Source organism: Schistocerca americana, chromosome X (assembly GCF_021461395.2).
Source record: "Schistocerca americana isolate TAMUIC-IGC-003095 chromosome X, iqSchAmer2.1, whole genome shotgun sequence".
Classification (NCBI taxonomy): Eukaryota; Metazoa; Arthropoda; class Insecta; order Orthoptera; family Acrididae; genus Schistocerca; species Schistocerca americana.
The window spans coordinates 845,162,947-845,181,795 of NC_060130.1; the positions used below are offsets into that span (position 1 = coordinate 845,162,947).

Consider the following 18,849-nt stretch of genomic DNA (forward strand, 5'->3'; position numbering starts at 1 on the left):
CTGCGTAATGTGATGCCATTGTTCGCTTGTGCGATGAAGGAATGTAGATGATGCCGGCACATAGCCTATTCCTTTTTAATAGAAGCAAAGGCGTCTCAACATCCCTGATGGACCGGTCATTATCAACATTATCACGTGCCCTCATTTCTTGAGACATGTAGGGGATGTTTAGAATTTAACTGAAGAAATTGGAACAAAGTCTGGTGATCATGTAGTGGGACGTATATGCCCCAGAAAACAATAGAAATTACAAAATACTGGTGTGTGGTATGCCAAAGCCATCTTCAAATGTTATGTTGAAAAAGTTGTGAGGGAAATGAATGTGTTTTGTTACTGATTTGTTATACTGTTTTACATAATTTCATCCTGATGAAATCATTCTAAAATTAACAATGTAAGCCTGAAATTCCTAGGTTCACATCGAAATAGTGACCCAGTTAGGTTCGTGGGACTCATGTGTCCCACTTCACTGATTTTCAAAATAGGTCAGCTCAAAATTTTTTTGATATTGAAAGTGTATTATTTATCACAATGGAATTTTCACGATGGAAGGGTATATGTAGCAAAATTCCTCCGCTTCGTCTAGTCATAGAGTACTCAATTTCGGCGTTGCGTGAAATGTTGTTGTGGTCTTCAGTCCTGAGACTGGTTTGATGCAGCTCTCCATGCTACTCTATCCTGTACAAGCTTCTTCATCACCCAGTACCTACGGTAACCCACATCCTTCTGTATCTGTTTAATGTATTCATCTCTTGGTCTCCCTCTATGATTTTTACCCTCCACGCTGCCCTCCAATACTAAATTGGTGATCCCTTGATGTCTCATGTCCTACCAAGCGATCCCTTCTTCTACACAAGTTGAGCCACAAATTTCTCTTCTCCCCAATTCTGTTCAATACCTCCTCATTAGTTATGTGATCTACCCATCTAATCTTCAGCAGTCATCTCTAGCACCACATTTCAAAAGCTTCTATTCTCTTCTTGTCCAAACTATTTATCGTCCATGTTTCACTTCCATACATGGCTACACTCCATACAAATACTTTCAGAAACGACTTCCTGACAATTAAATCTATACTCGATGTTAACAAATTTCCTTTCTTCAGAAACGCTTTCCTTGCCATTGCCAGTCTACATTTTATATCCTCTCTACTTCGACCATCATCAGTTATTTTGCTCCCCAAATACCAAGACTCCTTTACTACTTTAAGTGTCTCATTTCCTAATCTAATTCCCTCAGCATCACCCGACTTAATTCGACTACATTCCATGATCCTCGTTTTGCTTTTGTTGATGTTCATCTTATATCCTCCTTTCAAGACACTATCCATTCCGTTCAACTGCTCTTCCAAGTCCTTTGCTGTCTCTGACGGAATTACAATGTCATCGGCGAACCTCAAAGTTTTTATTTCTTCTCCATGGATTTTAATACCTACTCCAAATTTTTCTTTTGTTTCCTTCACTGCTTGCTCAATATACAGATTGAATAACATCAGGGAGAGGCTACAACCCTGTCTCACTCCCTTCACAACCACTGCTTCCCTTTCGTGTCCCTCGACTCTTATAACTGCCCTCTGGTTTCTGTACAAATTGTAAATAGCCTCTCGCCCCCTGTATTTTACCCCTGCCACATTCAGAATTTGAAAGAGAGTATTCCAGTCAACATTGTCAAAAGCTTTCTCTAAGTCTACAAATGCTAGAAACGTAGGTAGCGTTCTATTTCAGATAACAGTTCATCCTGGATAAGTACATCATCTACGAAAAGTGTGAGGCTGTTGCGAATATGGTACAGCAGGCCATTGATGTACAGTACGATATTGCAGTGCCTCTGTTATTCGAAGGAATATTTAATCGTAATTTGGAATAACACAGGCACTGCAATATCGTATTTATCCGCCGGCAAGGGATTTTCAAGTACAATATCTCCCCTGCACAGGAATATGGATAATTGACGTACGAGTACAGAACGCAGACACACGGCTGACGACATGTGGAAGCTTTGGTGTGGCCAGCGATCGTACTCGGATAGCCTAGTGGTAAAGGCGACCTTGAGAGGTGGCATGAGCCCCCTCTCACATTTCTACCTTACTCTGAGTAATTCGATTTTCCTTACTAATTGCATGTGGTGAAAACTTGCTATTCCTTCACACGCGGACTTCCCACGCAGCGTCTCTCGTCACCCTGGTGGCCCGGTGACAGGCGAGTTCTGCTGAGCTTGAAAGGGTTAAGCCGACGGGTGTGAGGGAGTCGAGTGGATGCTTTCCAGACGCCGACATTGTCATAAGAGCGGGAGCGGTACGCCCAGAGGGGCCAGAAGGGGCAGCTGGGCTAAAGATTCCGTTGCTTCGCAGAAGCTTAGTGAAAACATTTTCTGGCGGGCTACCAGCGAGGCGTGGGAATGACTTGTGTTCCCAGGCAGTCTTGGTGGGTAAATTCCCGCGTTTTCTGCAAAATCGTAACTGTGATTGGCTTGCTCATGGCATAGCTCCGTGAGGTAGCAAAATCGGCGCAGAAATTGGCGCCAAGAATCTCCATTGGTGGAGTGGTAGTGCTTCGGCAATAGAGTGGAATTTTCCGCCAGTTGTCGAGTTGCTGATTGGAACGTTTAACCACGGCCACTGTCGTGGGGGCGGGAATGTTCTGAGTTCGGTTTGTATGGGTGCCCTAGAGAGAGTCGGCTCTCGCCTTTCGGTCAGAGTAGGTTACAAGACTGAGCTCTCGCTGCTCTGGACAGCCTGCCTTCTGTTGGCTGTCTAATATACTTTCATTTGATTGTAACTGTTTGACGAAGTTGCTGAAGTTTCGACTTCAACGTAACTTTCCGAGTACAGTTGTCAGTTGAGCGTTCTGCGTACAAGCGGCCTATGTTGTCTGTCTTGATCAGTTTTGTCTAAAGTTGACTGTATCGAAGTTACTGTGTGACTTCGCTTGTTAAAATCAATCACTGTACCGTCAGTGATTGTGTGGCGAGCCTTCTTCGTCGCCCTCAGAGGCGCATTTGTATTGATAGGAAGTCTTTAGTCTGGAACAACCAGACCAGGATAATTTGTTTCGGGCTACACTCGCGACATTATCATCACCACGACGGGACGTCGAAGCAACCAGCCATCGCTTCCGGTACGCCAGATCGTGTCCTTGCAGTTAAGAAGACAGCATGGTAATGTATGTCCGCAGCTCCGGCAGATTAGGGAATTTGCTCTGTGATAATCAGAGCTCAGCAGAGCGCGCCTGTTCCCATCTTTTCTTACGTGGTTCTGTCTTGGATGTCCATTTCCTGAGTTCTCACTACTGTAGCAGCAATTAATAATGGGTTGGCTGGGTGTTTCTCTTAAGATTTGAGTTGCAAGGGATTGGCTCCACATCCCACTTCGTAATAAATGTCACAATCTAGTTTATGGACAACTTCGCCTCCTCAACATTTGTTTGAGTATCCAATTTGATCCAGTTAGATGTATTGTAAATGTTTCATGTGTTTTGTTCATGATTTTGAGTTTAGTCATAGTAAATCAAATTGTTATTTTGGACAGAACTTTCATTCTGTTAATCGGTAGAGCAACCCTTTCATTTCTCACTATGTTACTGAAACTTTCCTTTATTTAATTAATGTGTATCAAATTAAATTATTGCAGGTGCCAAACTCTTTTCTACTCCACTTGCAGGGTCGATTACAGTCAGTTCGCGTTTCTTCTTAATCCATGTGCAACAGCAAAAGTCGGAGTTCGAATGGGGGGGGGGGGGGGGCTTAGAGAATCATTTACATATGAAGATTTTAGAAGGATTTAGTGTTAAATACACTGCTAGCCCCTGCACCTCCCAACCTCTCTCGATGAGCGGGAAATCCGGATTCGACTCCCGGTCTGGCACAATTTTCACGGTCGTCATTGCACTAAACAGACGACGGTTGTCCATTTGCATGTAGGAGGTGGGAGAGCGTACCTATGAGCGAGCCTGCGGGCGGCTGCGGGCTCGGCGCCGGGGGAGCGTGCGGCGGCTGCTGCGGCTGCGGCGCGGCTCCCAGCAGGTGCTGCGACTGGCCGCCGCCGCCCGCCGGCTGCGTCACCGCCTGCTGCGCCGCCTTCATCATCTTCTTGTACTTGCTGCGCCGGTTCTGGAACCATATCTTCACCTGCAACACACCACAGCCCGCCATCAACACGCTGTCCCACGCTCGAGCACATCACAATCACCAGCACTATTTATTTAGGGTGTAGCACTACAAATGAAGCACGATCAAAAAGGCAAGCCAAATATAAATCGCTACGCATGCGACAGCATGCGCTACTGACTGAACAATAATCGAAGCACCACAAAATAACTCCTAACTAAGATACGAGCATATGGGATTGGTTCCCAAGTATGTGAGTGGCTCCAAGACTTCTTAAGTAATAGAACCCAATACGTTGTCCTCGATGGTGAGTGTTCATCGGAGGTGAGGGTATCATCTGGAGTGCCCCAGGGAAGTGTGGTAGGTCCGCTGTTGTTTTCTATCTACATAAATGATCTTTTGGATAGGGTGGATAGCAATGTGCGGCTGTTTGCTGATGATGCTGTGGTGTACGGGAAGGTGACGACGTTGAGTGACTGTAGGAGGATACAAGATGACTTGGACAGGATTTGTGATTGGTGTAAAGAGTGGCAGCTAACTCTAAATATAGATAAATGTAAATTAATGCAGACGAATAGGAAAAAGAATCCTGCAATGTTTGAATACTTCATTAGTTGTGTAGCGCTTGACACAGTCACGTCGATTAATTATTTGGGCGTAACATTGCAGAGCGATATGATGTGGGACAAGCATGTAATGTCAGTTGCGGGGAAGGCGGATAGTCGTCTTCGGTTCAGTGGGAGAATTTTGGGAAGATGTGGTTCATCTGTAAAGGAGGCCGCTTATAAAACACTAATACGATCTATTCTTGAGTACTGCTCGAGCGTTTGGGATCCCTGTCAGGTCGGATTCAGGGAGGACATAGAAGCAATTCAGAGGCGGGCTGCTAGATTTGTTATTCATAGGTTTGATCATCACGCGAGTGTTACAGAAATGCTTCAGGAACTCGGGTGGGAGTCTCTAGAGGAAAGGAGGCGTTCTTTTCGTGAATCGCTACTGAGGAAATTTAGACAACCAGCATTTGAGGCTGACTGCAGTACAATTTTACTGCCGCCAACTTACATTTAGCGGAAAGACCACAAAGATAAGATAAGAGAGATTAGGGCTCGTACAGAGGCATATAGGCAGTCATTTTTCCCTCGTTCTGTTTGGGAGTGGAACAGCGAGAGAAGATGCTAGTTGTGGTACAAGGTACCCTCCGCCACGCACCCTATGGTGTATTGCGGAGTATGTATGTAGATGTAGATGTAGAAATACACTACTGGCCATTAAAATTGCTACACCAAGAAGAAATGCAGATGATAAACGGGTATTCATTGGACAAATATATTATACTAGAACTGACATGTGATTCCATTTTCACCCAATTTGGGTGCATAGATCCTGAGAAATCAGTACTCAGAACAACCACCTCTGGCCGTAACAACGGCCTTGATTCGACTGGGCATTGAGTCAAACAGAGCTTGAATGGCGCGTACAGGTACAGCTGCCCATGCAGCTTCAACACGATACCACAGTTCATCAAGAGTAGTGACTGGCGTATTGTGACGAACCAGTTGCTCGGCCACCATTGACCAGACGTTTTCCATTGGTGAGGGATCTGGAGAATGTGCTGGCCAGGGCAGCAGCCGAACATTTTCTGTATCTAGAAAGGCCCTGCAACATGCGGTCGTGCATTATCCTGCCGAAATGTAGGGTTTCGCAGGAATCTAATGATGGCTAGAGCCACGGGTCGTAACACATCTGAAATGTAACGTCCACTGTTGAAAGTGCCGTCAATCCGAAATAAGAGGTGACCGAGACGTGTAACCAATGGTACTCCATACCATCACGCCGGGTGATACGCCAGTATGGCGGTGACGAATACACACTTCCAAAGTAAGTTCACCGTGATGTCGCCAAACACGGATGCGACCATCGTGATGCTGTAAACAGAACCTGGATGTATCCGAAAAAATGACGTTTTGCCATTCGTGAACCCAGGTCGTCGTTGAGTACATCATCCCAGGCGCTCCTGTCTGTGATGCAACGTCAAGGGTAACCGCAGCCATGGTCTCCGAGCTGATAGTCCATGCTGCTGCAAACGTCGTAGAACTGTTCGTGCAGATGGTTGTTGTCTTGCAAACGTCCCCATCTGTTGACTCAGGGATCGAGACGTGGCTGCACGATCCGTTACGGCCAGGCGGATAAGATGCATGTCATCTCGACTGCTAGTGATACGAGGCCGTTGGGATCCAGCACGGCGTTCCGTATTACCCTCCTGAAACCACCGATTCCATATTCTGCTAACAGTCATTGGATCTCGACCAACGCGACCAGCAATGTCGCGATACGATAAACCGCAATCGCGATAGGCTACAATCCGACATTTATCGAAGTCGGAAACGTGATGGTATGCATTTGTCCTCCTTACACGAGGCATCACGACAACGTTTCACCAGGCAACGCCGGTCAACTGCTGTTTGTGTATGAGAAATCGATTCGAAACTGCCGGCCGTTGTGGCCGAGCGGTTCTAGGTGATTCGGTCCGGAACCGCGCTGCTGCTACGGTCGCAGGTTCGAATCCTGCCTCGGGCATGGATGTGTGCGATGTCCTTAGGTTAGTTAGGTTCAAGTACTGCTAAGTCTAGCGGACTGATGACCTCAGATGTTAAGTCCCATAGTGCTTAGAGCCTTTGGAACCTTGGTTGGAAACTTTCCTCATGTCAGCACGTTGTAGGTGGCGTCAACGTCGTGTGAATGCTCTGAAGAGGTAATCATTTGCATATCACGGCATCTTCTTCCTGTCAGTTAAATTTCGCGTCCGTAGCACGTCATCTTCGTGGTGTAGCAATTTTAATGGCCGGTAGTGTAATTAATGTAGAGTAATCAATTTTCGAAAATACTCTTGTCTAGGGAACAAATTTAACTGATTAACAATGCAAGATCAGTGGTAAGCGCAAGATAAGCCAATGCAGATGTGAAATACTGGTTCATTAATAACTGATGGAACCACCAGAATGTTGAATGCGAGCAAACATGCATTGTGTGAATAGCAAGAATCCTCCGAAAATTTCAGGTAAAAGTGGTTTTCCGCCCACCATCGAAGATTGCGGACCTCGTGGGATCAGTTAAGGACAATCTGTTACTACGAAAGGCCGGCATTTACAAGATACCGTGCCAATGTGGTATGGCTTACATAGGTCAAACCACACGCACCGTGAAAGAACGCTGCACTGAACATCAACGTTACACCCGCCTTTTGCAGCCAAGCAAGTCCGCTATTGCTGAACATTCTACTGGACATTCAATGGAGTATGAGAAAAGAATGATTTTGTCCACAGCAACGTCTTTTTGGGACTCCATTATTAAAGAATCCGTACAAATACGACTGGCGGAAAATCTGTTAAACCGTGACAGCGGCTACCAGCTGCACAGTGCATGGAATCCCATCATCTCCACGATTTGCTCAAATCGAAGACGACAGAGTGCGTCGACGGCCGTGGCAAACAGCAACGCAGAGGGCGACTGAGTTCCGCTATTCCACTAGCGAGGGCGCTGCCGGCGGGCAGTGTTGGTTCAACTATCAAGTTTTTGACGCATGCGCAGAATAGTTACAGTACGTTATATATTGCGGAGCGGAGGACGTTATCGCCAGTCTGCGACGGCTCACCTGAAGATGACTGGCAGGTGCCCAGTTGAAATATCGTGCGAAGTATTGAACGACGACCGGCTACAGGCCCGAAATTTGTTTGAACAAACATGCATTGTGTTTTACAGACGACAGATGTCAGTTGGTGGAGTTCCATCCCCGTCGCCCTTGGTCGGTCAATACAGGGACGGTTAACGGTAATTGTGGATGGCGCTGGAGATGTCGTCCGATGAAGTCCCAAATGTGCAACACTGGAGGCAGATCTGGCCATCAAGCAGGCCAGGCAACATGTCAACACTCTGTAGACCATAATGGGTTACAACAGCGATATATGGGAGAGCGTTATCCTGTTGGAAAACACCTCCTGGGATGCTGTTCATGAATGACAGCACAAAAGGTCGAATCACCAGACTGACGTACAAATTTGCAGACAGGATGCGTGGCATAACCACGAGAGTGCTCCTGCTGTCATACGAAATTGCACCGCAAACTGTAACTCCAGGTGTAGACCCAGCGTGTACAGCACGCAGACTGGCTGGTTGCAGGTCCTCACCTGGCCTCCTCCTAACCAACATACAGCCATCACTGGCACCGAAGCACAGCCAGCTTTCAGCAGGAAACACAATAGACCTGCCGTCTAATGAGCTCTCGCTTGACGCCACTGAAGTCGCAAATGGCGGTGGTCTGTGGTCGGTGGAATGCACGCTACAGGGCATCTGGCTAGGAGCTATCATTGAAGTAACCGATTTTTAACGGTTCGTTGTGTCAATATGATGCCAACTACTCCTCAAATTGCTGCTGCAGATGAAGTACGATGCGCCAGAGACATAGGCCGAACACGATGGTGTTCCTTCTCGGTACTGCCACATGGCCGGCCGTCCGGAATCCGGTCATCTTGCGACTGAACTTGCACGTGGTCACCTCTGCCAGCAATAATGTATAGTGGCTACATTCCTACCAAGTCTTCCCGAAGGAACATCCGGCTTCTCGTAGTCGTATAACTCGCCCTCGTTCAAATTCAGTGAGGGGTTGATTATGGCGTATTTGTCCGCCCAAAGGCATCTTTTACTGACATCAACCCACTACGTCCCATCTCCAAGGTAACTAAGGCTCACGATCGTTCCAGCGTGTGTTTAAAGTAAACATGCTTTGCATCCTCATAGCGCTGCTACTATCACCAAACTTATATGACTGGCACGAAATTGGAACAGACGTCATCTATCAGATGTAGAAACACGCTACCAATTTTTGTTTATGTCGCACAACTCATTCTTGGTGTTGGGATTTCTTTCCCATCACTGTGTGTTCCAAAGCACCACGAATGAAAACGGGATTTTTTCGGGGCTAACACCTCTGGTTCTATTGGTGATAGAAAGACAGGGTTAAATGTTTTGGATAGCTCTTGCGTTAGGGACCATTTGTATACCAACAGAAGGATCATCTTAGTATAACTATCGTACAATATAGGGGAAAGCTGGAGTAGCTCAAATGACTCTAAGCAGTATGGGACTTAACATCTGAGGTCATCAGTCCCCTAGACTTAGAACTACTTAAACCTAACTAACCTAAGGACAGCACACACATCCATGCCCGAGGCAGGATTCGACCACAGCGGCCGGCGGAAAGCTGGAATATTACAAAATCATCCAGCTTAGGTAAATGGAGCATATCGGTTGGTTCTTTTTGCATTAAATATGGTCTCTTGTGCTCCTTAAGTAGCTTATGGGGCCACCATTTGGTGGACGTGTGGTTCCTGAGAAACCCAGGATAACACGGTTTTTGGGCACCAAAATCGATCCGCGGATAGCAAGACGGCTATATGCACAGCAAATGGCTGACATTTTTACGATATGTTCCTAAGGTCTCGATCTGGAACAACCTTGGAAATTTTCTTGTTATCTTTATATGTTCCAAAGACACAGATTTTCAAAGTTATTCTACTTGTACACGTAAAATTAGCTCGTACAATCCAGTATGAGGCGAAAATGTAATTTATAAAGTGACATAGCACGGAGAAATATGCTGCAATGAGTCTCCGTTATCAGAAGGGTTCTGGGAACCCCATTTTGTAGTACTGGAGAATATGCAATATTTTTGTGCATGTAAAATCCTGCCTGAGGTGTAAAATTATATAGTTTTGCGTCGTATCAATTTCACATAAGAAAACTATCAAAATTTTGCTGACCCATAAAGCGCTTTTCGTATGGATGACATGCCGTGCAGTAGCAAGGAAAAGAAGGGTCCTCGTATCGGAACACAAAAATACAAAAATATGCTCCTGTTTAGAAGACCCTGAATGAGAACTAGGGTACCACCTGCCTTGTTCTACATTTCGTAGCACCTTAATAATTTTCACAAAAAATTTGACAAGTGAACATATTCGCGTCTTCTATGCTGAGAGACAAGGAGGCAGAGGCAGTGGGAAGGCGACGAAAATGCGATAAATACTGGAAGACTGTAGTCAGTGATTGTGTGACAGAAAAAGCGAAGGGGACAATGGCAGTGTGAGGGAAAGAGAGGGACACAGTGACAGTGGAACATAGTTGACACTAACAGAACAGTGCTAGGAGCAGGGTGAAAGAGAGAGTGCCAGTGGGAGAGGAATAAAGAGAAAGAGGAAGTGGAAGTGCGTGAGAGCCAGTGATAATGAGAAGTAGAGTCTATGGCAATGACAACGAGGAAGGCCGGCCGGAGTGGCCGAGCGGTTCTAGGCGCTACAGTCTGGAACCGCGCGACCGCTACGGTCGCAGATTCGAATCCTGCCTCGAGCATGGATGTGTGTGATGTCCTTAGGTTAGTTAGGTTTAAGTAGTTCTAAGATATAGGGGACTGATGACCTTAGAAGTTAAGTCCCATAGTGCTCAGAGCCATTTGAATTTGAACAATGAGGAAGAGAGAAATAGAGACAGTGAGAAGAGACAGCAGCAGTTGGAAGAATTGATTGAGATAGTAATAGTAAGGAGAGAAAGAGAGAGACAGGACTGTGAGACGGGGGGCAGTCACTGATAGATACAAAGAGATAATGACAATGAGTTGAGCTGAATGACTGAGTGATTTCTGAAACGAACGCTTTGTTGTCAACGAGTAAATATATTGGTGAATGGGAAGTTTAAGATTATTCATTATTTTGGAATATTCTTTCAACAAGGCGTCTTGTCTTCTTAGCAGAAGAATAGCTATGTGTCTGAGTGTTGGACGCCAGTGTAACGGCAGTATAGTGGAGTAGTTCTTCTGGTTCTACTGAGACGAGTACGCATTATTTACGTGAGGGCTGTTCATCCATACCAGAGCACAATAAATAAATGTCAGAGCCAAGGGCCAATGTCCCGTAAATTAAACGCATAGCGAGAGCAGAACAGGACAAACGTAACTAGGTACAGATGTCGCTTCATCCCAACAGACTTGAGCGGCTAACGATTTGTTGGCGTCACCCGAGACGTGACACTGGATCAGCCGATAGGTGCTGCCAGGATCAACACAGCAATGAATCTAGTGAGGTCTCTATAGTTTTCTAGAACGTTCGGTCAATAGACAAAGTGGAAACTTGTCTTCAAATTCTGGGTCGCTCAGAGGGAGGACAGACAGTCTCGAGCCGACTGGTCGACTTCTGAGAGCATGTATCGCGCAGTAAAAGCATGTGTGGCTGCGTTTCCGCGGACCAGCACGGAATTATACAAGTAAGCTGGCTTGTAGTACAGTCAGTTACAAGACTGATGTTGATTCTGACCGCTCTCGCTATCAGTAAGTGCCAGAACACCCACTCCATAGTAACGTAGCCTGTGCATTGAGTCATGAAGACAATGTTGCTCCCTTTACCGATTTTGTCATAATAAACATTTGGTACTGCAGACCGTACTCTCACTTCTGTGTACCCTTTTCCGAGTTCCCCATGCCACCAAATTCTCTCTCTCCCTCTCTCTGCCGGCCTGGGTGGCCGAGCGGTTCTAGGCGCTACAGTCTGGAACCGCGCGACCGCTACGATCGCAGGTTCGAATCCTGCCTCGGTCATGGATGTGTGTGATGTCCTTAGGTTAGTTAGGTTTAACTAGTTCTAAGTTCTAGGGGACTGATGACCTCAGAAGTTAAGTCCCATAGTGCTCAGAGCCATTTGAACCATCCCTCCCTCTCTCTCTATCTCTCTCTCTCTCTCTCTCTCTCTCTCTCTCTCTCTCTCTCTCTCTTTCTCTCATACACACACACACACACACACACACACACACACACACACACACGCACAAACACACATACCTTGAATATCCTTGACCAACAATATAAAGAGATGCATCCTATTGTGTGTGAAAAGGTGGGACAATCTAGTTTGATTTCACGATTTCTAAACTGTTATTGGAAATAGTCACACCCATAAAATATCTCGGAGTATGTGTACGAGGTGACCACACAGACTATTCGTAGTAAATATAGATACCAGACTTTCATTGGGAGAATCATCAAGAAGTATAGTCCACCCACAAAGCTCGACCGGTACACGATTAATTGCTCCTTTCTCTGAGTCCTTTACCAGGTAGAATTCACTGGGAAAATAGTGAAGATTCAAAGTAGAACAGCGTTCTTTGTTTAGAAGGCCTTATAGTGCCATGAGATGCTGACCGAAATCCGGTTGCGGACGCTACATGAAAGGGGTGATTCTTGAAATTCTGACAGCGTACCTTCGCAGAAGAATCATCAAAATGTGACTTAAACCATAATCTTCTTTCCATCATTTTACATCCTCGTTTCATCCTAACGTAGGAAAGTCATTGACGTCATATTTTTGTCAAACTCTGTTCTATGGGTTTTAATGTTTTAAATGTATTACTATTTCTGAGGACGAAACGCATAGCTCTGCTCGCGTTTGCCTAAACAGCTTAATGCTAAGCTCACGAATACCAGCCTACGTTATATTACGCTAATGCCTCTTTCGGTGGGGAAGAGTAGTCTGAGTCCTATCCATAATTGTTTTAAACTGTCAGGACGTAGCATAACAACGTGAAATCCACTGGAGAGTGAAACATTAATAGCACAAATAGTGTTGTCAATTAGAGAGATCTCCACTGCAAAGATAAAATTCCAAAAAGTGGAAATCACTAATTGAAACGAAACGTTTAGTTATCAGAAGTGGAGTGCTCATCAATTTTAGTTATTTCGAAATAGGACTCATTGGAAGTCAAAGATATTACAAGTCGTAAGCTGACCGCATGCGCAATGAAACACTAACATTTTTGGTGGCAATAGATAAATTTATGTTTAGTCATGAAGATTCCCTTCGATACACTGTTCTCAAACCAGCAGTGTGACCAAGAAGATAAGTTCATAACGACGAGTGCTTTACTTATTGTCTCGATCAGTCACCTAAACCACGTCTTACTGAGAAGTTATCGACAATACGTTACAAGAAAATGGGTGAACCCCTTAGGAATCAGATAGCTCTGAAACTTTAAGAATTGGGCCCGACATTTCGTCACGATTGCATACCAGCGCCGTGAAGGATTTCCGTCGGATGAGTTAAGCCACCTCACTCACAGGTATACGTTCTTCTCATCAAACCGCAAGCCACTGCCCTCAAAATTACAGACGAGGCTATTGCGATTCGAAGCAACATAAGCAAGTTATAGGCTTCTCCGCAAAATGAAATTTTTCTCTGAAATAAAAACTGATTTCTCTACAAAAATAGGCAACTTTTGCGCGATATAATTCGACTGTAGTAGACAGCAAAGGACCTGGAAGAGCAGTTGCACGGAATGGATAGTGTCTTGAGAGGAGGATATAAGATGAACATCAACAAAAGCAAAACGAGGATAATGGAATGTAATCGAATTAAGTCAGGTGATGCTGAGGGAATTAGATTAGGAAATGAGACAAAGTAGTAAACGAGTTTTGCTATTTGGGAGCAAAGTAGTCGCCGTGCAACTGTGGAGCATTAGATTATGTGATTCCGCGCTTTGCAATCCTGTTATATGTGACTGCAACTCCACCAGTTGCTTAACGTGAGTCCCTCCTTGCGTGTTGCGCAATTTGACGGTCATCTACTTGATACGCTCTCCACGCACGTGAAACAATGCTGTGAGTAATACCAAACTCCTGGACTACCCACGTCACACTTCGTCCTCCTTCCTGTTTCCCGATGATCCTTACCCGTGTGAAGTCATCCAGTTGTTGTCTCCGGGCCATGTTGTAATGAAGTTCATCCCAACAGTCCCCCGTAAATACCCGCTGATTGACACACAATATTTTCCTGTTCTTTCAGCTGCGTCGTGTTGCACGGACAGAGCTGTAGCCACGCTGACGTAACGCCAAGTGCCGTCCATTTTCGTGTGCACGGCTGCGAGACCTCTAGTAACATGCTCCCACACTTTCATTAATTTCCAATCAATAGTTAATATTTCATGTTATTTTACCTATCTTTCCCTAAAGTTTTGCAGTACAGTGTACAAAGTGTTCCATTCACCGTGGATCAAAAATATAAATGTTGCTTGTTGCAGTGATTCCAAAGGAATATTCACTCTGCTGAAGGACACAGAACATTACACGAGCTAGTTCAATGCCAGTTGCTAAGGGTAGATCAGCCATAAAGATAGTAAAATTTAAGTTAACCACAAGTCATCATTAAAAGGAATTTGAGAACCCTATAGTAAGAAACGGGGGACAAAGAATCACAACAGGTGCCTATTTAAGCACAAATAGAAAATTTGAAATATGCTCCCTAAACGAGGAAGTGATGAGTTCAAATGGTGTAATGTTCGGATGGATAAATATAAACCCGATTCTGCACCGTGCTTCGAAATCTACACATCTCACAAAGTTAGTCACTGAAGTTCAGAAGCCGGCCGAAGTGGCCGCGCGGTTCTGGCGCTGCAGTCTGGAACCGCGAGACCGCTACGGTCGCAGGTTCGAATCCTGCCTCGGGCATGGATGTGTGTGATGTCCTTAGGTTAGTTAGGTTTAACTAGTTCTAAGTTCTAGGGGACTAATGACCTCAGCAGTTGGGTCCCATAGTGCTCAGAGCCATTTTTTGAAGTTCAGAAATACTGAAATACTGGAAATATCACTCCTCCAAGCACTGCCATACGAGCCAAAAAAAAAAAAAAAAAAAAAAAAAAAAAAAAAAAAAAAAAAAAAAAAAAAAAAATGCAAGCATGTTGAGCACGAGGATGTACGACAGGGTCGATTTCAGTGCTGTATATATCTAACTCACCGATAATAGCGTCTTACCATATGTGCATCATTTGAGCATCAGAGACCAACCAGAAAATCTTTTTCCGTTTTAACCACTAGCCAAGCTTAGCGTTCGATTCTGATTTTCTCACTGGTACTCGGCATCGCAAACAGCGTTTTGTTAGCGCCCTACTATACTTGGTCAAAGACCGTCAACCTTTTGGAGATCGACGCTTGGTACATAATATATATTTGCAAAGTATCTCCGATTTAAGAAAACGCGAAAGAATTTCGGTACTGAAAGTTGTGAAAGTGACGGACATCTTCCAAGTGACATCATCGTAGAAAGCAGTTACACACATACTGCAAGTGAAAATCGAGATTACGAGAGAAAGACGTCAGTTCATGTTCTCGTAGCTACTTGAGAGACACTTCATCAACGATTTTTCCGAATCGTGTGTGGCTCTCCACTCTATCCTTGTCGGGTGTAAAAACGACGTCGATGGTCACCTCATTCTGCAGCACACTCGGCCTTGCTCATCAATACCAGTGTTCAGCTTATCTCTTTAGTAGGAATGGCGTTGCAGTGGACTTAACTGAAAATTTGGCGCAAGCAACCCAAATCCAGCAACTTATTACTGGAACCTTCAATGAAAAGTTCAGCCTTAGAATACCAATATAAACGCTAACTGAAGATACATTAATCCTAGGCACACATAATTTGACACAGGAAAGATGAAAGGTAGCAGTGATAAAACTAAAAGAGCCTAAGGAAAAGATGTATAGTGACTTCTGTTATTTGGGTGTGCTATTATAAATTCCATCCTTTGATTCATAACGAAGGAAAACAGCGGAATCAAGTTAATGGTTCAAATGGCTCTGAGCGCTATGGGACTTAACATCTGAGGTCATCAGTCCCCTAGAACTTAGAACTACTTAAACCTAACTAACCTAAGGACATCACACACATCCATCCCCGAGGCACAGTTAATGAAACAGTAATTTTCTCTTATCCTTTCATTTCATGAAGTTAGGGAACCTGAAGTTGTCGGTTTCATTGGTAATTTCAGCATGTGCTTGAATGAAATGTGATGGGGTGGTTACTCAGAAGACGAAATCACCGTGGATACCTGCGCCATCTATGACTAAGAGGTAGTTTGCTAATGACCACAAATCTTGCTGACATTTCGAAATGGGCTACAAGCACAATAAGTCATGTAAAAATTGTCGATAGCACAACCAGGGGTAGCGCAGCAGACAGGAATTTCTCGGACAGCCTTCTACAGCAAGTACACGTATCGGAAGATAGTAAGTTCCAGTTTCAACGACGTCACCACTGCTATCTGAGGCAGCGTCCTAAAAAGCGAAATGTCACGAATATACAACTAAACGTCGCAAATGCCCCGCGTTCGAACGTGTGGATCAGTTAGAAATATCGAGCAGATAGTAAGGTCGTTGGGAATGGGCACTCAGGTACGTGTTTCACAAGTGCGGGTAACGCTTTTAATGAAGCTGTGGCGGACTTGGACTCCTGGGCGGTTACAGGCAGAGCTGTTAGGCAAGTGCAACTAAAACTAGAAAACGCTTCGCAGTCGTCTAGGAGTTATTTGTGAACGCTTTCAGTTAGCTAACTGAAACTCAACTGTCATACTGAGAGACCTGGAGATTACCTCTTTACGGAAAAGTTACAGAAAATAGTTGACTGGAGCCACGCTAGAGAAGAAACCGGAATTACTGTGAAACAGCAACGAGGTAAATAAAACATAAAGCCCGCTACTACAGTCGGATGAGACTCGAAATATCCATCGAAATACGATACTACGACCTCACGTCACTACGGAAGCCACTGTAATTACTCCGCCTGTACCACACATAGTTTGAATGCAGTTAGCCTTCGGACATTACGCTACTGCCGTGTACCACTGCGTAATTTCTGTAGAAAACACAATTCTGAGGCCGGACTAAATGGTGCATCAACGGAACCTTGGGCCCTCAATACGCAGAGTTGTAGGTAACATAACTAGCAATTCGTCCCCGTTTCTCGATTGTATCCAGTTTATTTACTCATTTAGCACCGAATAAATCATACATATATCTCATAAAATATAAAAATAGTTGAAATAAAACAAAGGGAGGTGTTCCAATGTGAACATTAATCAGCTCAGTCACAATTAAATAACATTATACTAGACTACTCGTTTTGGAGCCGTGATCTCATCAACTACATCTGCAGCCACATAAATACTTAGCAGAGGATACCAATATTATACCGATATGATGTCTTGCTTCATTCTGGTGTTAGGAAGAGCATCCTGCCACCAACCGTCACTAGCATAGAAAAACTCATATAACGATGCCGATCCCGTAAAGAGATGGGGAAAGACAACGAATAAGAAGAAGAAGAAGTTATGTTTCATCCGTATATTCAGCGGAGGAATGACTGCCGATGTGGTTCGGTAAACTATTAATTTTTCTTATCTAACTCACACGATCCATGCGCGAGACACACTGTGGAGGTAAGATAACAGTCCACAGTCTTCCTCAATACTGGTTCCCTACATTTAGCCAACAGAGTTGCATATGTACCGGATAGTCTCTGAATTCGTTCAGCAGGCCAAACGTTAAGCTGAACACGCCATGCAGTAACGTCAAGCAGTGTTCATAGGTCTTAAGGGGGCTTAAAAATTTGAACCATTGCACAGAAAAGTCGTTCGATATTTGTACCATATGCTGTAGGATGACAGCAACCTTGACACTGAAGAAAAAGTATTCGCCAAATCGCGATCTCAGTCTTCTGAATAACATGGGCACGCATACATATGTCAGTTCGTGCAGCTGAGTGAACGCAGTCACTTTGATGACATAGGACAGATGCGTTACGAAATACACTACAGAAATGGCATAATGACATTCAACTGATCGTTTAAAACACTGTCGTAGTTTACTGTGCATTCTTTCTACTTTACAAAGACTACTGTCATTCGATAGTATGGAATGTGATTCTGACGTTTTAAATTTCTAAGTAATGTTGAGGACCATTAGCAACGCCTGACGTATTGTTCCAGGGTCCTGAAAAGCTTAGCTTATAACAAACTTAATTTAATTGTGACTGAGCTGAGATTTAATCATATTAAGCTGACCTTCCAGTTATCGTCATCATTCCTACTGCTATATACATGCGAGAAAATAAAAGAGAGTTTCCTAGTTCTGTGTTACTGACCAAATGTTTTGGAGGTAATCCTGCACTGCACTTGGTAAATTGTGCAATTCCATTAGGTCAATATTTTGTTCCAACACGTTTCACAGAAGTATCTGTTGCATGGATTGCACCTGTCTACAGTCATTTGTCACGTTGTTTGGTAATAGGCACGCTGACATTATCCTCCAGTATCAACCCACTGCGGATCTCAGGCGTTCCATAGCCACTCAAAATTTTCTAAAGAAATTGAATTCTTCGTTCTTATTGAATGGGTCGATCAGAAGGCTACGATTGTGAGGTGTGGACACTGAGTGGAATCAGTAGCGGAACATGTGTATATGCGTCTTAATCAAAACAGAGGAACGAACATGTGCTCCTGTGGAACTCATATGTGGTAAGGACATATGCCATTATTTTCCTAACCAATACCCGGAGAACGTTAAGGGAATCTATCAGATGAATCCAGGACCTATCCTTTCCCTGATCCTTAATCAGTACGAACAAACCAATAACAACACACTGGCTATGAAACGTTAATCCAAAGTAGGGTATAACCCTAGATCGCTACAGATGCAGATACAAAGGAATAACAAATAATCGAAACACTTGAATGAAAACTAATAATGATTTCGGCCACCTTTGGGCTGCTTTTATTCTCCGATTCTTCACGTAATTTGTACATACAGCTCACAAATTTTTTAAGACAGAATTTTGTACCAACCACCACTCAGTGCAAAACACATTTCTTAAGTACAATTTGTAA

General features: G+C 44.3%; 1 protein-coding gene across 1 annotated transcript in view; it reads right to left on the bottom strand.

Moving 5' to 3' along the window:
* Positions 1–4,023: 4,023 nt before the first annotated feature.
* LOC124556454 (homeotic protein distal-less-like) overlaps positions 4,024–18,849 on the bottom strand; it is a gene marked incomplete at its 3' end in the record, with an annotated part of 298,563 nt that continues 283,737 nt past the window's right edge. The window contains exon 4 of the mRNA XM_047130405.1: positions 4,024–4,125. Within this exon, the coding sequence (XP_046986361.1) occupies positions 4,024–4,125 (102 nt within the window). The remainder of the gene's footprint in view (positions 4,126–18,849) is intronic.